Here is a 21,533-nt window from a genome sequence, read left to right on the forward strand (position 1 = left end):
ATTTACAGTGTACTAAATAGCATTATATGGACTATCTCATTTAATCCTCAAAACACTCTGATATGAGCTCCTTATGAATGGGAAAACTAAGGTACAGGGAAGTTAAGTAACTTGCCCAGGGTCACACAGCTTAGTAAGTGAAGATATGGATCTGAAGCTGGGCCTGTGCTCTTAACAATAACTATGTGGCGGTGTGTGTGTGCTCAGTTGATCAATCCCTCTGCGACCCCCATGGACTGTAGCCCGCCAGGCTCCTCTGTCCGTGGGATTGTCTCAGCAAGAATACTGGAGTGGGTTGCTGTTTCCTCCTCCAGGGGATCATCCCGACTCAGGGATTGAGCCCAGGTGTCCTGTATTGGCAGGCAGGTTCTTTACCAGAGAACTACCTGGGAAGCCCCTAACTATAAGCACCTCTCTAACAGCATCTACTCTCCTCTCCTTTTGCCCCCATGTAAATCACAAAATGATGGAAAGATAATGGATTCCTATTGTTACTGAAATCAGGGACGAAGAAACCTTATGATTTCGACATTAAAAATCTTAATGGAAAGGGGTGGGGGCCCTTTGGACAATGCCCAAAATTTGACCTGCAATGCAATAAAACCGAGGAGTAGTGAGGTGGATTTGACTTAAGACACTGGACTATTTTTCAGTAAGATAGAATGAAAATTAAGTCTCAGTAAAATTCTGAAATGTATCATGTAACTGCTTGTTAATAGTAAATATGGCTGCAGACTTTTGATGATAATTACTATGAATACATTACCTTCTGGCTAACAGGGCGTGAAATGTAGGAACTCTAAAAGGTAAAATAAAGGTAGGCCTAAAAAATTGGGCCTGGCCTAATACTGTCGACTGAACCGTTCTCATATTGGCTGAGCATGCTTATTTAAGTAATTGCCTGACTGTAAATGAACAGAAGTATTAAAGTTGGCACAAGGCACAGCATCCACATGGCACATGCTTTGTTCCCAGAGCTTTATTCCAGCAATACTCTTGGAAAAAAAGAGAAGTCACTAAATGAATAATGGAAGAACACAAGGCAGGGTGGAGGTCTTTTACATTCCTCAAATTGTCCAACATCCTATACAAAGTTCTTTCTCAACTCTGAGCTCATCATATTTCATTTTAAAAACTAATTTTACCAAAGAACAAGAGCATCCCCTCCAAATTTTCAGTTGCAAAATAAGATTCAGGTAAGAGCTAACCGTATTCCATATTAAATATTCATTTTTGCCAAAGAAAAAAAAAATCCACCCCTCACATCTTCACAGCTTAGAAATAACATCCAAGTAAGAAGAAGAAAGGGGAAAAGGGGCCAGGAAGATGAAAAAGTGAGTGAGAGAAGAGGCGACAGAAACGATGGAATGACAGGGTCACCTGAACTCAGACCCCATTCGCTGAGCCGCCTCCGGTTTTCCTATTGAACTTTCCCTATTAAGACAAGAAGACACACCCTGCTGGTGGTATTTTCACAAGTACAGATAGGGAAGCCGTGTGTGTTATTTAAAGGTACGGACCATACACATAATTTGGGGGCGACTTCCTCACGTACCGTGGCATTACAAACAATCACGACTGCATGTCACCTTGCTCTCAGCCGAGTACAGCTCGTAAGGACAAAAGGACCGACCATCCGTGCCGAGGGCCGGGCTGCGGGCTCCCCTTGGAGCCAGCTCGATTACGCCTCCGAGAGGCACCGCGGCCACCGCAGACGCGCTCCGTCGGCCCCGCGTTTCCCTCACCGGCCCCCGACGCGGCTGGACGGGCGGTGGGCGGCGGGGAACCGCGGCCTCCGGGGAGGAGACCCGGCTGTCCTCGCGCCCCGGCCCCTCCCGGCCCCCGGAGGAGGCGCGATCCAGCGGCGGGCGGTGGTGGGCGGTGGGGGGGCACTCACCTTCTTCTTCCAACTCGAATTTCTCCAGCATGCCGGCTTCCGCGGGTCCCGGGGCCGCAGCCAGCGCCGCCTGAGGAGGAGGAGGACGACACGGATCAGCATGCGCTCGGCGGCGCTCGTCCCCGGCCGCGCGGGCGGGGGCGCGCGGGGGCGGAGGGCGGGGGTGCGGGGAGACTGGGGCGCGGCGGGGCCGCGGGGGGCCGCAGGGCCGCGGTACGGCGGCGGGGCCGCGGGGGCGGGGCCGGAGCCGCAGGGGCGGGGTCGGGGGAGGGGCCGGGCAGAAGGGCCGCGGTACCGCGGAGGCGGGGCCGCAGGGGCGGGGCCGGGACGCGAGGCCCGGACGCTGGGGCCGCAGGGCCGCGGTACGGCAGCGGGGGCGGGCCGCACGGGGCGGGTCCGAGACTGCAGGGGCGGGGTTAAGGGCTGGGCCGGGAAGCGGTACAGCGGCGGGGCGCAGGGGCGGGGCTGGGGTGCAGGGGGCGGGGAAGGGGCGGGGTGGAGGGCGGGACCGGGGCCGCGGGGCCCGCGCACAACGGCAGAGCGCGGGGGCGGGGCCTAGACCTCAGGGGCGGGGGCGGGGCCGAGACGCGGGGGGCCGCAGGGCCGTGGTACGGCTGCTGGGGCGCGGGGGCGGGCCCGGGTGGGCGGGAGTGTGTGGGTGGGGCCGGGGCCGCGGGGCCGGGGGTGGGCTCCGCTGCCCAGCCGGGCGCTCCGGCCTCGCTCAGCGCCGGATCGCCGCGAGAAGGCGGCCTCCCATGCGGCTGGCAGGACGGTGCTGGGTCGGTGGTGGCTCGGCGCAGCCCAGCTCGCGGGCCCGGCAGGGAACCGGCGGCGCGGCCCAGTCCCCCCTTTCCGTCCCAGGCCGGCCGCGGCCTGACCTGCCGCGCCCGCATCCCGAGTGGAAGGGCCCGCTCCCGCTCCTCGCCCCCTCCGGGCCCAGCGCGTTGGTGCCGACTGGCGAGAGGGAACCGTGGGAAGAGGACCCCGGGGAGCCGGGGCTGGTCCGCGCCAGGGAGGCGGGGGCGTCCCCGTCCGGCCGCCGGGGCCGCCGACCCGCCTTTCGCGGAGGCCGGTCTTCTCATCCTCTGCCCGTCCTCCCACCTCCTTGCTAACACCCGCTCACCTTACCCCCGCCACCCACGGAAGCGCGTCCCCGCAGGTTTAACCTGCGCGGGTGTGGTCTCGGCCGGCCGGGGGTGGGGCCCGAGGGGTGCGGAGCCAGGTAGGGGTGCGGTGGGCGGGGCGACGTGCCCGGGAGAGGGGGATGGAGGCTGCAAGACCCCAGGGGAGATGACATCGCAGACCCGGGCGGAGGGCGGTGTGAATGAGGGCGTGCTTGCTTGGTTTTCTTTTAAATTTTAGCCCGGCGTCCTGCATGCAGTCCATGGGGTCGCGAGGAGTCGGAGACAACAAAAAAGCCCATCCCTTTTTCCCCTGTTAAAATTTTTGTTCCCTGAAATACACGTATTTTAGATGCACTGTGTTGCTGTCAGTTTTACCCGGCCATGAAACTCTTGCTTCCTCTCTTCATAGCTCGTTCTCTTCTTTGGGGAGCCAGTGCCAAAAAGTACTTACAATTCTAAATCTGGCTCTGGCCACTTCTGTTACCCTGGATCTGGGTATCTGAGACTCTCCGATCGCCAGCTCAGGTTGGCAGGCTGTGAGGCCTGGCAGCCCAGAGCTTCCTGGAAGAGCAGGGTAGCCAGATAGGCGACAGGCACCCCTCTCCTGTGTTATGGGCAATGACTGCCCCAGGTACAGGGCTCTTAGCTCACTGCAGAGTGCAAGCACCATGATAAAGAGATTAGCTCGCCAGCGCTGATTAAGGCTCCACCCCCACCCCCTCAAGGAACTTGGTTCTGTCATTATTGGAAGCCTAGCCTGGAGGAGGAAGTACTCATATCTTTATGCCTTCTTTTTGCTCTGTCATCTCAGTTGGGCCAATTTAAGTCTTTTTTTGTTTGTTTGTTTTTTTGCCACACCCTGTAGCATGTGGGATCTTAGTTCCCTGATCAGGAATTGAACCTATATCCCCTGCATTGGAAGCATGATGTCTTAACTACTGGATCCCCCTATGTCCTACCAATCTCTTAGTCTTAATCTTTGCCTTAAAAAATGTGGGGGGAGGAAAATAAAAATAATTTTGTAAAAGATGGTAAAAAAATTTCGCTGTGTCATGCTTAACAGCAAAAGACTGAATGCTTCTTCTCTTAAGTTCAGAACAAGACAAGGATGTCTGCTTTCACATTGTTCTTATTCAACATAGTACCAGAAGTTCCAGCCACTGCAATAAGGCAAGAAAAAATAAAAGACATACAAGTTGGAAAGGAAAAAATAAAACCATCCCTACTTGCAGATGATATGATTGTCTGCATAGAAAGTCCCAAGGAATCTACTCATTAAAAAACCTCCCACAAAACCCCCAAAACACCAAAACTGGAACTAATAAGTTCAGCAAGGTCACAGGATATAAGATCAATACATAAAAGTCAGTCATATTTGTGCATGCTGACAATGAACATGGGGAAACTGGTATTAAAAATAATATTACTGGGACTTCCCTGGTGGCCCAGTAGCTAAGACTCTGCACCCCCAATGTAGGCAGAACTAGATCCCACATGCCACAACTCAGAGTTCACATGTCACAATTAAACACCCCACATGTTGCCACACTGGAGATTGAAGATCCCTCGTGCCACAGCTAGGACTCAGCACAGCCAAATAAATAAATATTAAAAGAAAAACAACATTATTTATGATCACCACAAAGAAAATTAAATACTTAGGTATTCGCTTGGGAGAACATGTCACAAGATCTGTATGCTGAAAATTACAATGTGTGGATGAAAGAACACTAAAATAAGTGGAGAGGTACTTCATGTTCATGGATCGGAAAACTCAGCATAGTAAAGACATCATTTCTCCCTCCAGACTGATCTCTAGGTTGAATGCAATGTCCATCAAAATCCCAAGCAGGTTTTTCATAGACAAGACAAGCTTCTAAAATTTACACAGAAAGGCAAAGCTAAAACAGGCCTGAAGAAGAAGAATGAAGTGGGAAGAGTCACTCTATGGATATTAAAGCTTACTACAGGGTCTTCCCTAGTGGCCCAGTGGCTAAGACTCTTAGCTTCCAGTCCAGGGTGTCCCAGGTTCAATCCCTGGTCAGGGAGCTAGTCCCACATGCTGCAACCGAGTTTGCATGCCACAACTAAAGATCTCACATGCCACACAAAAATCAGAGAGCCCACGTGTGCAGCAAAGACCCAGTGCAGCCAAACAGATAAAGATAATTATTAGTAAAAAAAACAAAGCTTACTACAGCGCTACAGTAATCAAGACTGTGTGTCTGTGGGAGGGAGATAGACACAATGATCGATAGAAACAAGTAGAGAATCCAGAAATAGATCCACATAAATACTGCAAATCGATGTATGATAAAGGTGCAAAGACGATGCTGGAGCAATTGGACATCAACAGCCCAAAGCCCTAATGTGAGCCTCACACCTTATACAAAAATGAGCTAAAATCGGATCAAGGACTTATAAATATGTAACACTATGAAACTTTTAGAAAAAAAATAGGACAAAGCCTTTGGGACCTATTGATAAACATAGAGTTAGATCCGACATCAAAAGCATGAACTGTAAAATAAAAAATTAATGAATTGGCTCTCATTAAACTTTAAAATGTTTGCCCTGTGACAGAGCCTGTTGAGAGGATAAAAAGACAAGCTACAGAGTGGGAGAAAAAGATTTGTAGACCACAAAGCCAACAAATGACCAGTATTTGGATTATGTAAAGAACTCTCAAAATTCAATAGCAGAAAAAGAAAACAATCCAGTCAGAACGTGGGCAAAAGATACAAAGAGACATTTCACTGAAAAAGATGTAAGCACATGAAAGTAAGGCCAGCACATTAGCCATTAGGGAAATGCTAATCAAAACCACAATAAGCTATCACCTCACAGCTGTGAGTGTAGGGTATATATAGTGAAGTCACTCAGTCGTGTCCAACTCTGCGACCCCATGGACTGTAGCCTACCAGGCTCCTCTGTCCATGGGATTTTCCAGGCAATAGTCCTGGAGTGGACTGCTATTTCCTTCTCTAGGGGATCTTCCCAACCCAGGGATTGAACTCGGGTCTCCCGCACTGTAGACAGACGCTTTACCGTCTGAGGCACCAGGGATGGTGGTCACACCAAGTGCCAGTGAGGATTCAGAGAAACAGAATCTCTTGTGCGTTGCTGTGGGGATGCAAAATTATACCACTCTGGGAAACAATTTGGCAGTTCCTTAAGGAAATAACCTCCTAACTGTCATATGATAGATACATCAATGGCATTCTTCGGCATTTATCCTGGGGGAAACAAAACATGTTTACACAAAAACCTATGTATGCATGTTCACAACAGCATAATTTGTCACAGCCAAAACTGGACATAACAGATGTGAGTCTATAAATGTACAATGTTACATTTATACAGTGGCGTACTCAGTTCAGTTCAGTTCAGTTGCTCAGTCGTGTTCGACTCTTTGCGACCCCATGAATCGCAGCACACCAGGCCTCCCTGTCCATCACCAGCTCCCGGAGTTCACTCAGACTCATGTCCATCGAGTCGGTGATGCCATCCAGGCATCTCATCCTCTGTCATCCCCTTCTCCTCCTGCCCCCAATCCCTCCCAGCATCAGAGTCTTTTCCAACGAGTCAACTCTTCGCATGAGGTGGCCAAAGTACTGGAGTTTCAGCTTTAGCATCATTCCTTCCAAAGAACACCCAGGACTGATCTCCTTTAGAATGGACTGGTTGGAGTACTGTTCAGCAATAAAAAGCAATCAACTATTGATACATACAACCACTTGCATGAATGTCCAGGCAAGTATCTCAGTGAAAAAAAGCCAGTCCTTAAAGGCTTCCCTCGTGGCTCAGATGGTAAAAGCATCTGCCTACAACGCGGGAGACCCAGGTTTGATTCCTGGGTCGGGAAGATCCTCTGGAGAAGGCAATGGCAACCCACTCCAGTACTCTTGCCTGGAAAATCCCAAGGACAGAGGAGCGTGGTAGGCTACAGTCCATGGGGTGGATCCCAGAGAGTTGGACACGACTGAGCGACTTCACTTTCACTTTCAAAGGTTATATACTGTATGATTCCATCTGTATAATGTTCTTGAAATGACAAAATGACAGAAAATGGAGAACAGATTAGTAAATGCTAGGGGTCAGGGGTCAGGGATGGGGGTGGGGGAACAGAGGTACCTGTGGCCATAAAAGTGATGATAGAACTGTTCTGATTCTTAACTGTATCAAAGTCAATAATACCCTGCTTGGGATCAATCAGTCAGTTCAGTTGTTCAGTCATGTCCGACTCTGCAACCCCATCAACTGCAGCATGCCAGGCCTCCCTGCCCATCACCAACTCCCGGAGTTTACTCAAACTCATGTCCATTAGTTGGTGATGCCATCCAACCTCTCATCCTCTGTTGTCCCATTCTCCTCCTGCCTCCAATCTTTCCCGGCATCGGGTTCTTTTCAAATGAGTCAGCTCTTCGCATCAGGTGGCCAAAGTATTAGAGTTTCAGCTTCAACATCAGTCCTTCCAATGAACATTCAGGACTGATCTCCTTTAGGATGGACTGGTTGGATCTCCTTGCAGTCCAAGGGACTCTCAAGAGTCTTCTCCAATACCACAGTTCAAAAGCATCAATTCTTTGGTGCTCAGCTTTCTTTATAGTCCAACTCTCACATCCATACATGACTACCGGAAAAACCATAGCTTTGACTAGACGGACCTTTGTTGGCAAAGTAATGTCTCTGTTTTTTAATATGCTGTCTAGGTTGGTCATAACTTTTCTTCCAAGGAGCAAGTGTCTTCTAATTTCATGGCTGCAGTCACTCTCTGCAGTGATTTTGGAGCCCCCCAAAATAAAGTCTGCCACTGTTTCCACTGTTTCTCCATCTACTTGCCATGAAATGATGGGACCGGATGCCATGATCTTTGTTTTTTGAATGTTGAGCTTTAAGCCAACTTTTTCACTCTCCTCTTTCACTTTCAAGAGGCTCTTCAGTTCTTCACTTTCTGCCATAACGGTGGTGTTATCTGCATATCTGAGGTCTGCTTGTGATATCATACTGTATTTTCCCCCACAAGTCAAGCCAAGCTGATTTAGTTGTGAGGAGGAAATGACAATCGGGGTTCATTTAGAAGAAAATCTTTATTGAGGACTTCCCTGGTGGTACAGTGGATAAGAATCTGCCTGCTAATACAGGGGACATGCGTTTGATCCCTGGTCCTGGAAGATTCCACATGGCGGGGAGCAACTAAGTTCTCAAGCCCAAATTACCAAGCCCACATGCTGCGCGCAACTACGGAAGCCCGAGCACCCTAGAGCCAGCAAGTCGCAGCTACTGAGCCCAAGCGCTTACAGCCTGTGCTCCACAAGAGAAGCCACTGCCATGAGAAGCCCGAGCAGCACAAGCGGAGGGCAGCCCCTGCTTGCCACGACTAGAGAAAGCGCGCACAGCAACAAAATCCCAGCGCAAACAAAACTTAAATGAATAAATAAGTATAAAAGGAAGAAAGTGTTACAAAAATCTTATTGAGCCATGATTCACGTACCAGAAAATATGATTCAGTACCGGCACAGGGTTGTGCAACCATCTCTGTTGACAGCACTTTCATTATCCCAAAGGCAGACCCTGTACCCATCACTGTCTTAACCTCCTTAACCTCCACCCCCAGTCCTAGGCAACCGCTAATGTCTTTTCTGACTCTACACATTAGCCTATTCTGGACATTTCACATAAACAGAATCATATAATACGTAGTCTTTTGTCTCTGACTTCTTCCATTCAGCATAATGCATTCAAGGTTCATCCATGTTGTAAAATTTATCAACACTTAATTTCTTTTTATTGCTGAATCGTATTCCATCGAATGGATAGACTACATTTTATTTATCCATTCATTAGTTGCTGGATATTTGGGTGATAATATGAATATTACTTCTATAGACACTCATGTACCGTGGTTTGTGTGGACATACGTGTTCATTTCTGTTAGGTGTAGATCCAGGAATGGAATTTCTGGGTCATATGGCAACTCTATATTTATCATTTTGAGAAACCACCAAGCCGTTTTCCACGGTGACTGAACCTTTGTACGTTTTCACCAGGAATGTACGAAGGTTCCGATTTCTCCCGTCCTGTAGTTTCCACAAGATGTTACACTGGGGGGCATTAGGCGAACGGCACGCAGGATTATCTGTTACAACTGCACGTGAATCCACAATGATCTCAAAATAAGTTTAATTTTAAAAAGTTTGGTGGTACCTAGTGCAGATGTCAATCATCCTGATTTTAAAAAAGTCTACATTTCAATTTCCTGCAGTCAGTTTGGCATACTTAAAAAAAAAAATCCTTCACTGATATTCAGTAGGAGCGTCAGCAATTTCCCTGTAACCCTGACGAATTCTTTACTGGGAGGCTGAACTGTGCAGCCAGTGGGAGTATGCATTTCTGGATGCTGTGAACTCCGCAAAACTGGTCCTCAGACCCAGAAGTCCTGTGCCTATGACTGTTGACATGTGTGGAGCATAGAGATGGAGACAAATTAATGTGAGTCTCCTACTTTTACTGCATTTGATAGTGGGGGTACAAGAGTAGACGAAAATAAAAACGTCTCTATCGAATATGCGAGTGAGGCTGAATTTATTTCCACAGGTTATTTTTTCACTTTGTAAGACATCTCATGCTTTCTTCCTTCGAAAGGCATGCAGTCAGAGGATACCAGAAGGAGGCAGATGACTCTGTTTTATGACACACAAGGTCAATTTCAGGGACATGAAGGCCCGAGATGCTTTTCAGATGTGCACGGACACATCGACGGGCTGAAATGAGTGATGGATGGGTTAGGACAGACCATCTGAAGTTGGTGGTCGTCGGCTGCCCTTTCAACGGTGATGTTTTCTTAAAGTCTCAACAGACTTACACGCCAGACTTAATTTTAGCTATTTCAGGCTGGCGGGAAAGCCAGGGGTGGAGGAGAGTAGAGAGGGAGGGCTTGGGCCATGTCGTGCATGCAAAAAAAAGGGGCTTGGACTGATGCGACCCCATACCTGGCGCCTCTCATCCTTGAGAGGTGCCGGATTTCCCTCTCTAGACCTCATGTAGATTTTCGGTATTTCTACGTTATACCATCCACTTCTGCAGCCAGTCTGGGCTTACTGGACTTCAGTGTGATGGCAGGGAACGGAGGTGAACTTTTCTGAAAGAATGCCCGAGAAACATGGAGCCCTTACAAGTGTGACTCTTTGGTTGCTGCAAAATGCTAAGTTATTAAGGACCGTCTTGCATAACTGCGCCCAGTGTTTTGAATGATTGTCGGAAGGGCAAACGCCAGCCTGGAAACTTAATCATTAAACAACAGCCAAAAAAGCTTTCCTGTACGCAATGAGGTCGGATGTGAGTTCACTTTGCCTTAAAAAAAAAAAAAAAAAATCCTAAATAGCTACTACAAGAAATCAATCAGCCTTAAATACTGGATAAGGAGCTCTTGAATAATTTAGCAGCTTCGATGTTTCTCCCCTGCTGTCTTCCGTGAGCTCTGCTTTTCTGCAAAGACGTCCTCCGGGTGGAAGCAAAGGGGGGATGGGCAGCTCCCACCAGTGCGGGCAGGAGATGTGCCTGCACCCCCTTCTACTTCCCACTCTGCACTCCCAAGCCAGGCCCCACCCCGACTCCTGTGCTGCTGGCCTTCAAGCCTCAGCCACAAGCCCTCAGTTCTCCTGAGCTCCAGACCGCCTCCTGTCATCTGCATTTTAATCTTCTATAGGCAGTTCACACTCATCCATCTCAAACGGTCCCTGGGGCCTCTCACTCTGTCTCTGCATCCTTGGAGGCGGTCCCAGGTGTCTCTGTCTCCATCACACTCCTTAGCGAGCCTGGTTCTTGGAACAGCTCTGGTTTCTCCCATCTCATCCTTTTCTAGTCCATTCCCTACCCTGGAGCCAGGGCTCCTTTTAAACACACAGTTGTTCTTGTAACTCTCTTTAGAACCACCCAGTGACTCTCAGGACCCTTTAGGGATGTCGTGCAACTCCCCAGCCCTGAGCAGGACCTGGTCATTTTATTTCTTCACCTTCTCTGGCCAAGCTCCTCTGCGTCCCCTACACTGGAGCCCCGAGGCTTGAATATTCTGCCCCCCTTTCCTACTTCTGCCACTGGGCTAGCTCCTACTCACTCCTTTATGAGTCTTGATGATGAGAAAAACTTTTTAGTCATATTAAGAACTAGTCAAGGAAAAAAAAAAGATGCTAAAAGTATATACTTTTTGGATCTTCCTTGGTGGTGCAGTGGCTAAGACTCCACACTCCCAATGCAGAGGGCTGGGGTTCGATCCCTGGTCAAGGAACTAGATCCCACATGCTGCAACTAAGACCCGGTGCAGTCAAATAAAAAAGTATTAAAAAATGAAAACAGTGGTCTAGTGCTTAGGAGACTCTGTGCTTTCCCTACCTGGGCCCAGGGTTTGATCCCTTGTCGCGGAACTAATAAGAACCTGCAAGGTGTGGCTGCTGCTGCTGCTGCTGCTAAGTTGCTTCAGTCGTGTCCGACTCTGTGCGACCCCATAGACGGCAGTCCACCAGGCTCCACCATCCCTGGGATTCTCCAGGCAAGAACACTGGAGTGGGTTGCCATCGGACATGACTGAGCAAGGTGTGGGGCAGGGCCAAAATACATACATACATACATATATATATATATATATATATATATATATATATGTATTTATATCATATATATATATCAACTCTCATATTCCTCAGAGGTTTTATCATTTGGTTCTATTTTTCTCTAGGATCTTAATTTAAGAAAATTTCCATTAGGAATTTTTATTTGAAAAAAAGCGATCTAAAATAAATTCAAGGTTTGCCTATTAAAAAAAAAGAACGAGTCTTAAGAAAGCAGCTCAGGTTTCACCAGGAAGCCTTTCTTGATTCTTGACCTTTTCTAACAGCTCACCTGGTAAATTTCTTCTTTGAACCCACAGGCTTCTATAAGGCACGTAGCGTGGGACTGGGATTCACTTTTCTGTCCTCCCCTAAAGCCCATAAACTCTTTGAAGGGGAAAAACAATCCTGTTTGATTATACTGCCTGTGCCTGACACATAGTAGGCATTGCAAAAATACTTGGGTGAAATGAATTGTTTGTTATTAGCAAACCAATTGAAAACACAGTGGGTGAGCAGATGATTTTAGTAGCATAAATGGGCTCAGAGGTGATTTACTTCCACTCACTCCTGCTTCTCCTGGACCTCATTTCTGTTTAGAAATAATTACACCCACTTCCCCTTGAGCATCGGAGCTGGTATTTTGTGGAAAAGAAAGTGACTGTGCTAAGAAACAGGAGCAGCGTTTTATTTTAATAGACTTTGTCTGAGGACTAGAGGTTGTGGACTGCACACCCTGGTTTGGATACCGCTGCCAGCTCTTACCATCTCTCTATAATTTTAGTTTCTGTTGAGTAAGAACAATTGATTTTTTTAAGTGCTATAGAAATTTGATAAAAACTGAAACTACTTAACTATTAAAAACTGAGTAAAAACTCAAATTATTTATATCTTAAAATATAAGATATTTACTTATAAAATAAATATAAAAACTGATAGAGTAAATAAAAAATAAAAACTGATATATAAAATAAAAACTAATACAAACTGAAACTATTTATATATTAAAATATAAGATATTTAACACCATAACTACTCATCCTTCTGATCGATTTTAATCATTATATTTGGGAGAAAGGTTTTTTCCCTTTTGACAGTTTTCTAAATAACAACTTCAGATAGTATAAAGTTAGTTCCTTCCTAACATTTATTTATGATTTCCTTTAAAGAGCATTTATTCCACAGAATCGTTTCAGAGAGTATGGTAACCAATTTCTACAGTTCAACAAGTCAGCTCAAAACTGTTTCAAAGGAGGTATCATTAAATAAGAGATAAAGAGGGACTTCCTGGCGGTCCAGGGGCTAAGAGTCCGCACTCTCAGTACAGACGACCCGGGTTGGAATCATGGTCAGGGAACTAGACCCCTATGTCGCCGTGAAGACCCCATATGGTGCAAGTAAGACCTGGTGCAGCCAAATAAATAAATAAAAGGAAATATTTAACAACAACAAAAAAATAAGAGATGAAGAAAAGGGACTAAACCAAAAAAAAAAAAGAAATCCCTTTTGTCTGGCTTCTGTTAAATTTTCTTCTAACTTCCAAAAAATAGACAATGTTAAGATTTTGAAGATAGTCATTCAGCAAGTATTTACCATCTGCTATATGCCAAGAACCACAAAAGGTAAGTCAGTTAAATATCTGGTGTGAGGAGAAATTCACATCAAAGATATGAATTAAGAACCCTAAACATATATAAGTTTAATCTGTTTACACTTCAAATTCTGGATCTGTGGAACTCATTACTCAGGGTCTAGAATATGTATTTCTTTCTCCTTTCACAAAGAAATCCAAAATTTTTTTTTTTTTTTTTGATAGTTGAAATCTTATCAAGTTTGTGTTTAACAGGACTTACTGGGGAACTAAACACCTTCTATTACTTTGACAACTCTTATTATCCCATAATATCCCATAATTAGCAAATTAAAAAAATAAGTATCGCTCAGCCAGTTCAATTAACCTTTCAGTTCTTACTGCATCAAGCCATAAACTTTGACATCTCTATTTCAAAACAAATAGAAATTTATATTCCTCTTATAAAGCAATCCCTCAAATGATATAAAGTCTTTCTTCACTGTTCTCTACTCTCTCCCCTAGACTATTAAGCCTTCTGAGAACAGACTACTGTTCATCATTTTTCCAGCTCGTTGTATCCCCTTTTTATGGAAGCTCTGGCCAGAAACTGGTGGAAAGCTTCAGAAGTGACTGCGACTGCTTCCATTTTTGTTCCGTCTTGGTGTGTGTTAAGAGACCGAAACGAAAGTTAGGCGGACCTGTTCATGCCCTGCCGCGCCCTCTCCGCTTGACCCCGGGGGATTCTGTGCTCTGTTTCTCTGTCTTTGGTGCTATGTAGCTGAGGAGCAGGAACTGGGGACACAGAGCCGACTAAACACGCGTGTGGGACCTCAGTGTGTCAACCTCCGGAGAAAGAATCTACATCTCTTTTACTGTGATATAACTTACCTATGGTAAACTGCATCCACTTGCAACTGTGCCAGCTACAGTCAAGACACAACACATTTTTCTTACCCCCACCAAAGTTTCCCCGTGCTCCTTTGTGGTTCATCCCTGTTTTTGTCCACAGTTTCAGGCAACTACTGATCTACTTTTTGTTACTGTAGGTATTTTCTAGAGTTTTATATACATGGAATCATACAGTATACACTCTTTTGCACTGGCTTATTTCACTTAGCGTGATGATTCTGAGATTCATTCACGCTGTTCAGTGCATCAGTAGTTTGTTCTTTTTAACTGCCGAGTAGTATTCCATTGTATGTACGGATGTGCCATATTTTGCATCACCATTCACTTGTTTGATGGACATTTGAGAAATTTCTAAATTTTGACCATTGTGAATAAAAACGCTCTGAAGATACATGGTCTAGTCTTTGTGTGGACACATTTTCATGTCTCTTGAATTAACAGCAAAGAGTAGAATGACTGGGCATATGGTTAGCCTTAAAATATTTCTAATTTTCAGTTATTCTAGTGGGTGTGTAATGGTTTCTTACATTGCGGTTTTAATTTGCATTTCCTTGAGGACTACTTATATATTGTTGATTGGGCATTCATAGGTCTTCTTTTGTGAAGTGACTATACAAATCTTTTGCCCATTTTTTAAATTGGATTTTTTGGGTCCATGTTGGGTTGTATGAATGTGGCATAGAGACTCTTTTTTGCATAGTACATCTGTTGAATTATATTATGACTGTTCATGCAATACTTGCCTCAATAACTTCACTCAGATAATAAAAAATAATGGCATAATGATAGTTTAAAGCTGGTTCAATTATATGATTTTACAAGCTTATTTACTCAGAGTGAAAACAGGAGACTATTAAGAACAGATAAAAAGATAACATGTGTCACAGTGCTTAATGTTTCTGGAACTGTTGGAAAGACCCTGGTCCTTCCTCCCCTTGAGTGTGAACTGGACCTAGCGGCTTGCTTCTCACAGAACACAGCAAGGCGATGTTCCATGATTAGGCTGCATGAGACTGTGGCTTCTCCTGTTAGTAGACTCGCTCCTTCCCCGGCAAGCCTTCAGATGACACTTCAGCCCTGGCTGACGTCTTGACTGAAGTTTCATAAAAGACCTGGAGGCAGTTGACCCAACTAAGCTGCGCCTGAACTTCTGACCCACAGAAAGTGTGAGAGCATAAACACATGCTCTAAGCTGATTAATCGGTGGTAATTCGTTATGCACCAACAGATGATGCAACAAGTTTTAAAAAATAAAGTGAGAATTCAAGTTCTTTGTCAGATACATGTTTTGTGGACATTTCATTCCATTCTGTGGCTTGTGTTTTCATATTCCTACCATATTTTTCAAAGAGCAAAATTTAAAATTTTGATGAGATCCAATCCATCCTTTTATGACTCATGCTTTTCATGTCCTGTTTAAGAAATCTTTGCCTCCTCCAACACTGTGACGATTTTCTGTAGTGTTTCCTCCTAGAGACTTTACATCTTTTTTTTGAAACTTTACATTTTGACTTTCACATTAGGTCAATGATCTGTTTTAGTTTAATTTTGTATTATGATGTGTGGTAAGGTTAAATTCTTTTTTCCCATACTGACCTCCAGTTGTTCCACAATGCTTACTAAAAAGACTTTATTTTCCCCACTGAACTGCCTTAGCACCTTTATCTAAAATCAGCTAACCATATCACAGTAGCCAAGACATGGAAACCATATAAATTGTCCATCAACATAAGAAAGGATGAAGATGTAGTATACACACACACACACACATATATACACATATATACACCATGGAATACTTCTCAGTCACGGGCTTCCTCAGTGGCTCAGCGGTAAAGAATCTGACTGCAATGCAGGAGATGCTGGAGACACGGGTTTGATCCCTGGGGTTGGGAAGATCCCCGGAGGAGGGCATGGCAACCCATTCCACTCTTCTTGCTTGGAGAATGTCATGGACAGAGGAGCCTGACAGGCTATGGTTCATGGAGTCACAAAGAGTCGGACACGACTGAAGCGACTGAGCATGCATGCATGCACTTCTCAGCCATAAAAAAGAATGAAACTCTGCCATTTGCAGCAAACATGGATGGACCTAGGGATTATCATACTAAGTGAAATAAGCCAGAGAAAGATAAATATCATACGACAATCGCTTGTACATGAAATCTAAAATACAACACAAATGAACCTATCTATGAAACAGAAATAGACTCATACGCGTAGAGAACAGACCATGGTTTCCAGGGGGAGGGGAGAGGAGGCAGGGAAGGATTGGGAGTTTGGGACTAACGGACGCCAACTATTATACATAGCGTGGAGAAACAACAAGGTCCATGAGAGCACATGGAACTCTACTCAATATCCTGTGATAAACCATAGTGGAAAAGAATATGAAAAGGAGTGTATAAATATATATAAGTGAATGACTTTGCCGTACAGCAGAACAACATTGTAAATTGTTATTATTTGTAAAGTGTATTATTCATACACTCTGATTCTTACCTAAATGTATCATCTTATGTTTCTTTATTCAAAAAAGACATTTCTGTTATTCTGCATGACGTTATGTATGTAACCTATACATGTATACGTGTAAGATTTAAGTATTACATAGGTAATGACATGCATGCAGATATATGTGTATACATATGAATGTGTGTGTTCCCCAGCTTAGCCTCAATTGCTGGCAGTGTGTGCTGGACTGTACTAAACTGCAGTGGATACTGCTGCTTGCCTACTTGGCGTCCATTCGTCTCCTACCACCTTCCTTTCCAGAACACCCCACTAATTTTGTCACAGTGTATACCACTTCCTTATGCGAATCATGATGGTGACTCAATCCCGGGCTAAAGGAAAGGACTTAAGGTTGGAGAGGCCAGCGCCCACATGCACGTGTTCATGTCCCCATCCACCCCTATTCCTGCCACAGACAGCCTGGAACCCTGACTGCTACTGAGGACCAGTCTTCAGAGGAAGCCAGTGCTGGGATAAAGTGCTTCGGTCCTTGGCGACATCACTGAGCTGGCCTGTGTCCCACCTTGCCTGGGGCCTGTCCTACCTCTGGATCTGTAATACGAGGCAATAGATGTCTTTGTCCTCCAACTCAGTCTGAGTTGGAATATTCTGTTCCTTTGCAGCCAGAACATTCTAGGTGATATTTGGTTATTATATGAGATACAGGCCCTCCCTGCCCTCAGGAGATGATATTCTAATTCAGTAAAGATCATGTCTAATTGTTCACTGTACCTTTCTGCATATGTAACAGTGTAAAAACCTTACAGAGTACTTAAAAAAAAGACTTTAGCAACTGCTTAGTGGACACAAATACTAAGAAGGAAGGAAATACTTGAGAGGCAGTCTTCCTAAAGCGATGCTATTTGCGAGGGGGCACGCCATGCGGCATGTGGGATCTGAGATCTACCTTAGTTCCCCAACTAGGAGTCGAACGCAGGCACCCTGCATCGCAAACTCAGTACCTTAGCCACTGGGTCACCAGGGAAGTCCCTAAAGAGATGCATTGAGGTGGATGTTGATGGAAGCAGGGAAAGGAGAGCATCTCAGAGAATGCCGAGGCAGAGCACAAGCACCCTGAAGGGAAAGACACCTGCAGGCCACAGCAGGCCAACGGTATTTAGTGCAGTAGAGTGTTTTAACTTTTTAGCAGGGGCTTCCCTGTTGCTCAGATGGTAAAGAATCTGCCTGCAGTGCAGGAGACCCGGGTTTGATCCCTGGGCTGGGAAGATCCCCTGGAGGAGGGCATGGCAACCCACACCACTATTCTTGCCTGGAGAATCCCATGGACAGAGGAGCTTGGCAGGCTACAGTCCACGGGGTCGCAAAAGAGTCGGACACAATTGAGCAACTAACATTTTCACTTTCACAGATGATTTACAATGTTGGGTCGGTTTCAGGTATACAGCAAAGTGATTTAGTTGTACACACACACACACACACACACATATATAGATTCTTCTTTAGATTCTTTTCTATTGTAAGTTATTACAAGACATGGTGTTTAGTTCCCCGTACTGTATAGGAGGTCTTTGTAGAGGGTGGGGTGTCCTTGCAGAGAAGTTAAAGAAAGATCAGGAGAGACCATGAGAAGCTAAGGGGTGGAATCAGATTTTAAATGTAGGCTCTAAGGAGTGAATGTCAATCTCCTTAAACTGTTCTTGGTGCTATGAAAAGATTTTAATATCTGCATGGAGTGGAGAGGGTTGGATGGGGGAGGAGGAACCAGCAGGAACATTTCAGATGTTTGTACAATGAAGAAATTCAGCAAGTCTGAGGAGTAGCACAGAGATAAAAATAGTTTGGGCTTGGTATTTCAGTGGATAGGGAATAAATAGAAAAGAGACTAGAATATCGGGGGAAATTGGCAGGATGAGCCTATTTGAGGTAAGAAGCAGGGAAAATGCTGGGATGAAGCTGTTAAACTTCAGATGTTGATTGCCTGGCCAAGAAGCGCCTTTCAGGATGTGAGTAGGGTAGCTGTGGGTATGTGGCTCTGCAGGAAAGGAGGAGTGGGTGGTTTAATTCATCAGCTGTGTGCCCCAAAGCACAGCTCTGGTGCCATTTTTGTGATTTCTGTCGTGTCCCCATACAAACTATACATTATTTATGCTTGGCTGCGTGGCATGTAGCCTCTTAGTACCTGGACCAGGGTTCGAACCTGAACTCCCTGCACCGGAAGCATCTTAACCACTGGACCGCCAGGGAAGCCCCTGGACAATTATTTAAACTGACTTAAAAAAAACCAGCCAAAATTCCATGAAGCCCTGGTTTGGATATTCTCGGTATTTCCCGCGGCCCCCTCCCCCACCCCCGATTCACAAATATATTGCTGTGAAAACTGTTCACTCTCATACTGCCCTGAACTCATCTGGCGTAACACAGCGGCTCCCCCTGCGCTTTGGGAAAACTGGTCCAGGCGGGCAAGGAGTTGGTACGGAGAGCCGGAAACACAGGGCTGGTGTTCACAGCTCAAAGGGAGGAGACTTTCAGTGGGGGATATGAGGTCCTCTTACTGAACCGATAAGAGGAATCAGGAGTATCAAAAAGAAGCAGCTCCTGGGAACAGCCCCACAAGTACATCTATTCCACCTGGGACAGGCCAAAGCAGGTGTTGAGAATGCAAGCCTTTTTTTTTCTTTTTCCTCTCTTTTTCAATATTATTGAATGTGAGATAAGGATGCAAGTCTAAACTAGAGGTTTTAAAATGGTGAACTGTGACCCATTCATGACTCGTGAAGACAGTTTAAGGGTCAGGACTACATTAGTTTAACATGAAATAACATAGAAATCTCACTTTGCATTGCAGGCTGGTGAGGGTAGTTATCATTTCAAGAAATCTGTCTTAATTATCTATATGTATGTGAGTACTGGGCCAAGATTTTCAATCGTAGTTTCCAGGTGGCGCTACTGATAAAGAACCCGCCTGGCAATGCAGGAGACGTAGGAGATGAGGGTTCGATCCCTGGGTAGGGAAGACACCCTGGAGGAGGGCATGGCAACCCACTCCAGTATTCTTGTCTGGAGAATCCCATGGACAAGGGGGCCTGGCGGGCTACAGTCCACAGGATCACAGAGAGTCAGACACGACTAAAGGGACTTTACATGTATGCATGCATGGTCATAGACTAGATAATGAAAAAGGATGCTTATACCTCCTGACAGCCCTTGTTTGAAAGATTTAGTGATATGGATGGGAGTGTAGTTACAGGAAATGTTAAGTTTGTCACCAACAATGACGAAGAAGCTCTATACAGTCAGCAAAAACAAGACCGGGAGCTGACTATGGCTTGGATCATGAATTCCTTTATCGCCAAATTCAGACTTAAATTGAAGAAAGTAGGGAAAACCACTAGACCATTCAAGTATGACCTAAACCAAATTCCTTATGATTATATAGTGGAAGTGACAAATATATTCAAGGGATTATTCTGATAGAGTGCCTGAAGAACTATGGACGGAGGTTCATGACATTGTACAGGAGACAGTGATCAGGACCATCCCCAAGAAAAAGACATGCAAAAAGGCAAAATGGCTGTCTGAGGAGGCCTTACAAATAGCTGAGAATAGAAGAGAAGCAAAAGGCAACGTAGAAAAGGAAAGATATACCCACTTGAATGCGGAGTTCCAAAGAATAGCAAGGAGAGATAAGAAAGCCTTCCTCAGTGATCAGTGAAAAGAAATAGAGGAAAATAATAGAATGGGAATGACTAGAGATCATTTCAAGAAAATTAGAGATACCAAGGGAATATTTCATGCAAAGACGGGCTCAATAAAGGACAGAAATGGTAGAGGGACCTAACAGAAGCAGAAGATATTAAGAAGAGGTGGCAAGAATACACAGAAGAACTGTACAAAAAAGATCTTCACGACCCAGATAATCACAATGGTGTGATCACTCACCTAGAGCCAGACATCCTGGAATGCGAAGTCAAGTGAGCCTTAGAAAGCATCACTACAAACAAAGCTAGTGGAGGTGATGGAATTCCAATTGAGCTATTTCAAACCCTGAAAGATGATGCTGTGAAATTGCTGCACTCAATATGCCAGCACATTTGGAAAACTCAGCAGTGGCCACAGGACTGGAAAAGATCAGTTTTCATTCCAATCCCAAAGAAAGGCAATGCCAAAGAATGCTCAAACTACCGCACAGTTGCACTCATCTCACACACTAGCAAAGTAATGCTCAAGATTCTCCAAGCGAGACTTCAACAGTACATGAACCATGAACTTCCAGATATTCAAGCTGGATTTAGAAAAGGCAGAGGAACCAGAGATCAAATTGCCAACATCCATTGGATCATCAAAAAAGCAAAACAGGTCCAGAAAAAATCTACTTCTGCTTTATTGATTATGCCAAACCCTTTGACTGTGTGGATCACAACAAACTGTGGAAAATTCTTAGAGATGGGAATACCAGACCACTTGACCTGCCTCCAGAGAAATCTGTATGCAGGTCAAGAAGCAACAGTTAGAACTGGACATGGAACAACAGATGGTTCCAAATAGGAAAAGGAGTACATCAAGGCTGTTTATTCTCACCCTGCTTATTTAACTTATATGCAGAGTACATCATGAGAAACGCCGGGCTGGAGGAAGCACAAGCTGGAATCAAGATTGCTGGGAGAAATATCAATAACCTAAGATATGCAGATGACACTACCCTTATGGCAGAAAGTGAAGTACTAAAGAGCCTCTTGATGAAAGTGAAAGAGGAGAGTGAAAAAGTTGGCTTAAAGCTCAACATTCAGAAAACTAAGATCATGGCATCCGGTCCCATCATTTCATGGTAAGTAGATGGGGAAACAATGGAAACAGTGACAGACTATTTTTTTGGGCTCCAAAATCACTGCAGATGGTGACTGCAGCCATGAAATTAAAAGACGCTTACTCCTTGGAAGGAAAATTATGAC

General features: G+C 45.3%; 1 protein-coding gene across 12 annotated transcripts in view; it reads right to left on the reverse strand.

Moving 5' to 3' along the window:
- Window positions 1–21,533, reverse strand: part of PRKAG2 (protein kinase AMP-activated non-catalytic subunit gamma 2) — a 329,985-nt gene that overhangs the window by 56,942 nt on the left and 251,510 nt on the right. For 6 of the 12 annotated variants that reach the window (XM_024991252.2, XM_024991255.2, XM_024991251.2 and 3 more), the window contains one exon: window positions 1,898–1,967. The exons of 1 other annotated variant lie outside the window; for it this stretch is intronic. In XM_024991252.2, the coding sequence (XP_024847020.1) occupies window positions 1,898–1,967 (70 nt within the window). Of the gene's footprint in view, window positions 1–1,897; window positions 2,127–2,192; window positions 2,290–3,020; window positions 3,210–21,533 lie in introns of those variants that run through there. 5 more of the 12 variants (XM_059885993.1, XM_024991261.2, XM_059885994.1 and 2 more) reach the window with 4 other exon arrangements.

This window comes from Bos taurus, chromosome 4, assembly GCF_002263795.3.
Source record: "Bos taurus isolate L1 Dominette 01449 registration number 42190680 breed Hereford chromosome 4, ARS-UCD2.0, whole genome shotgun sequence".
NCBI classification, from domain to species: Eukaryota; Metazoa; Chordata; class Mammalia; order Artiodactyla; family Bovidae; genus Bos; species Bos taurus.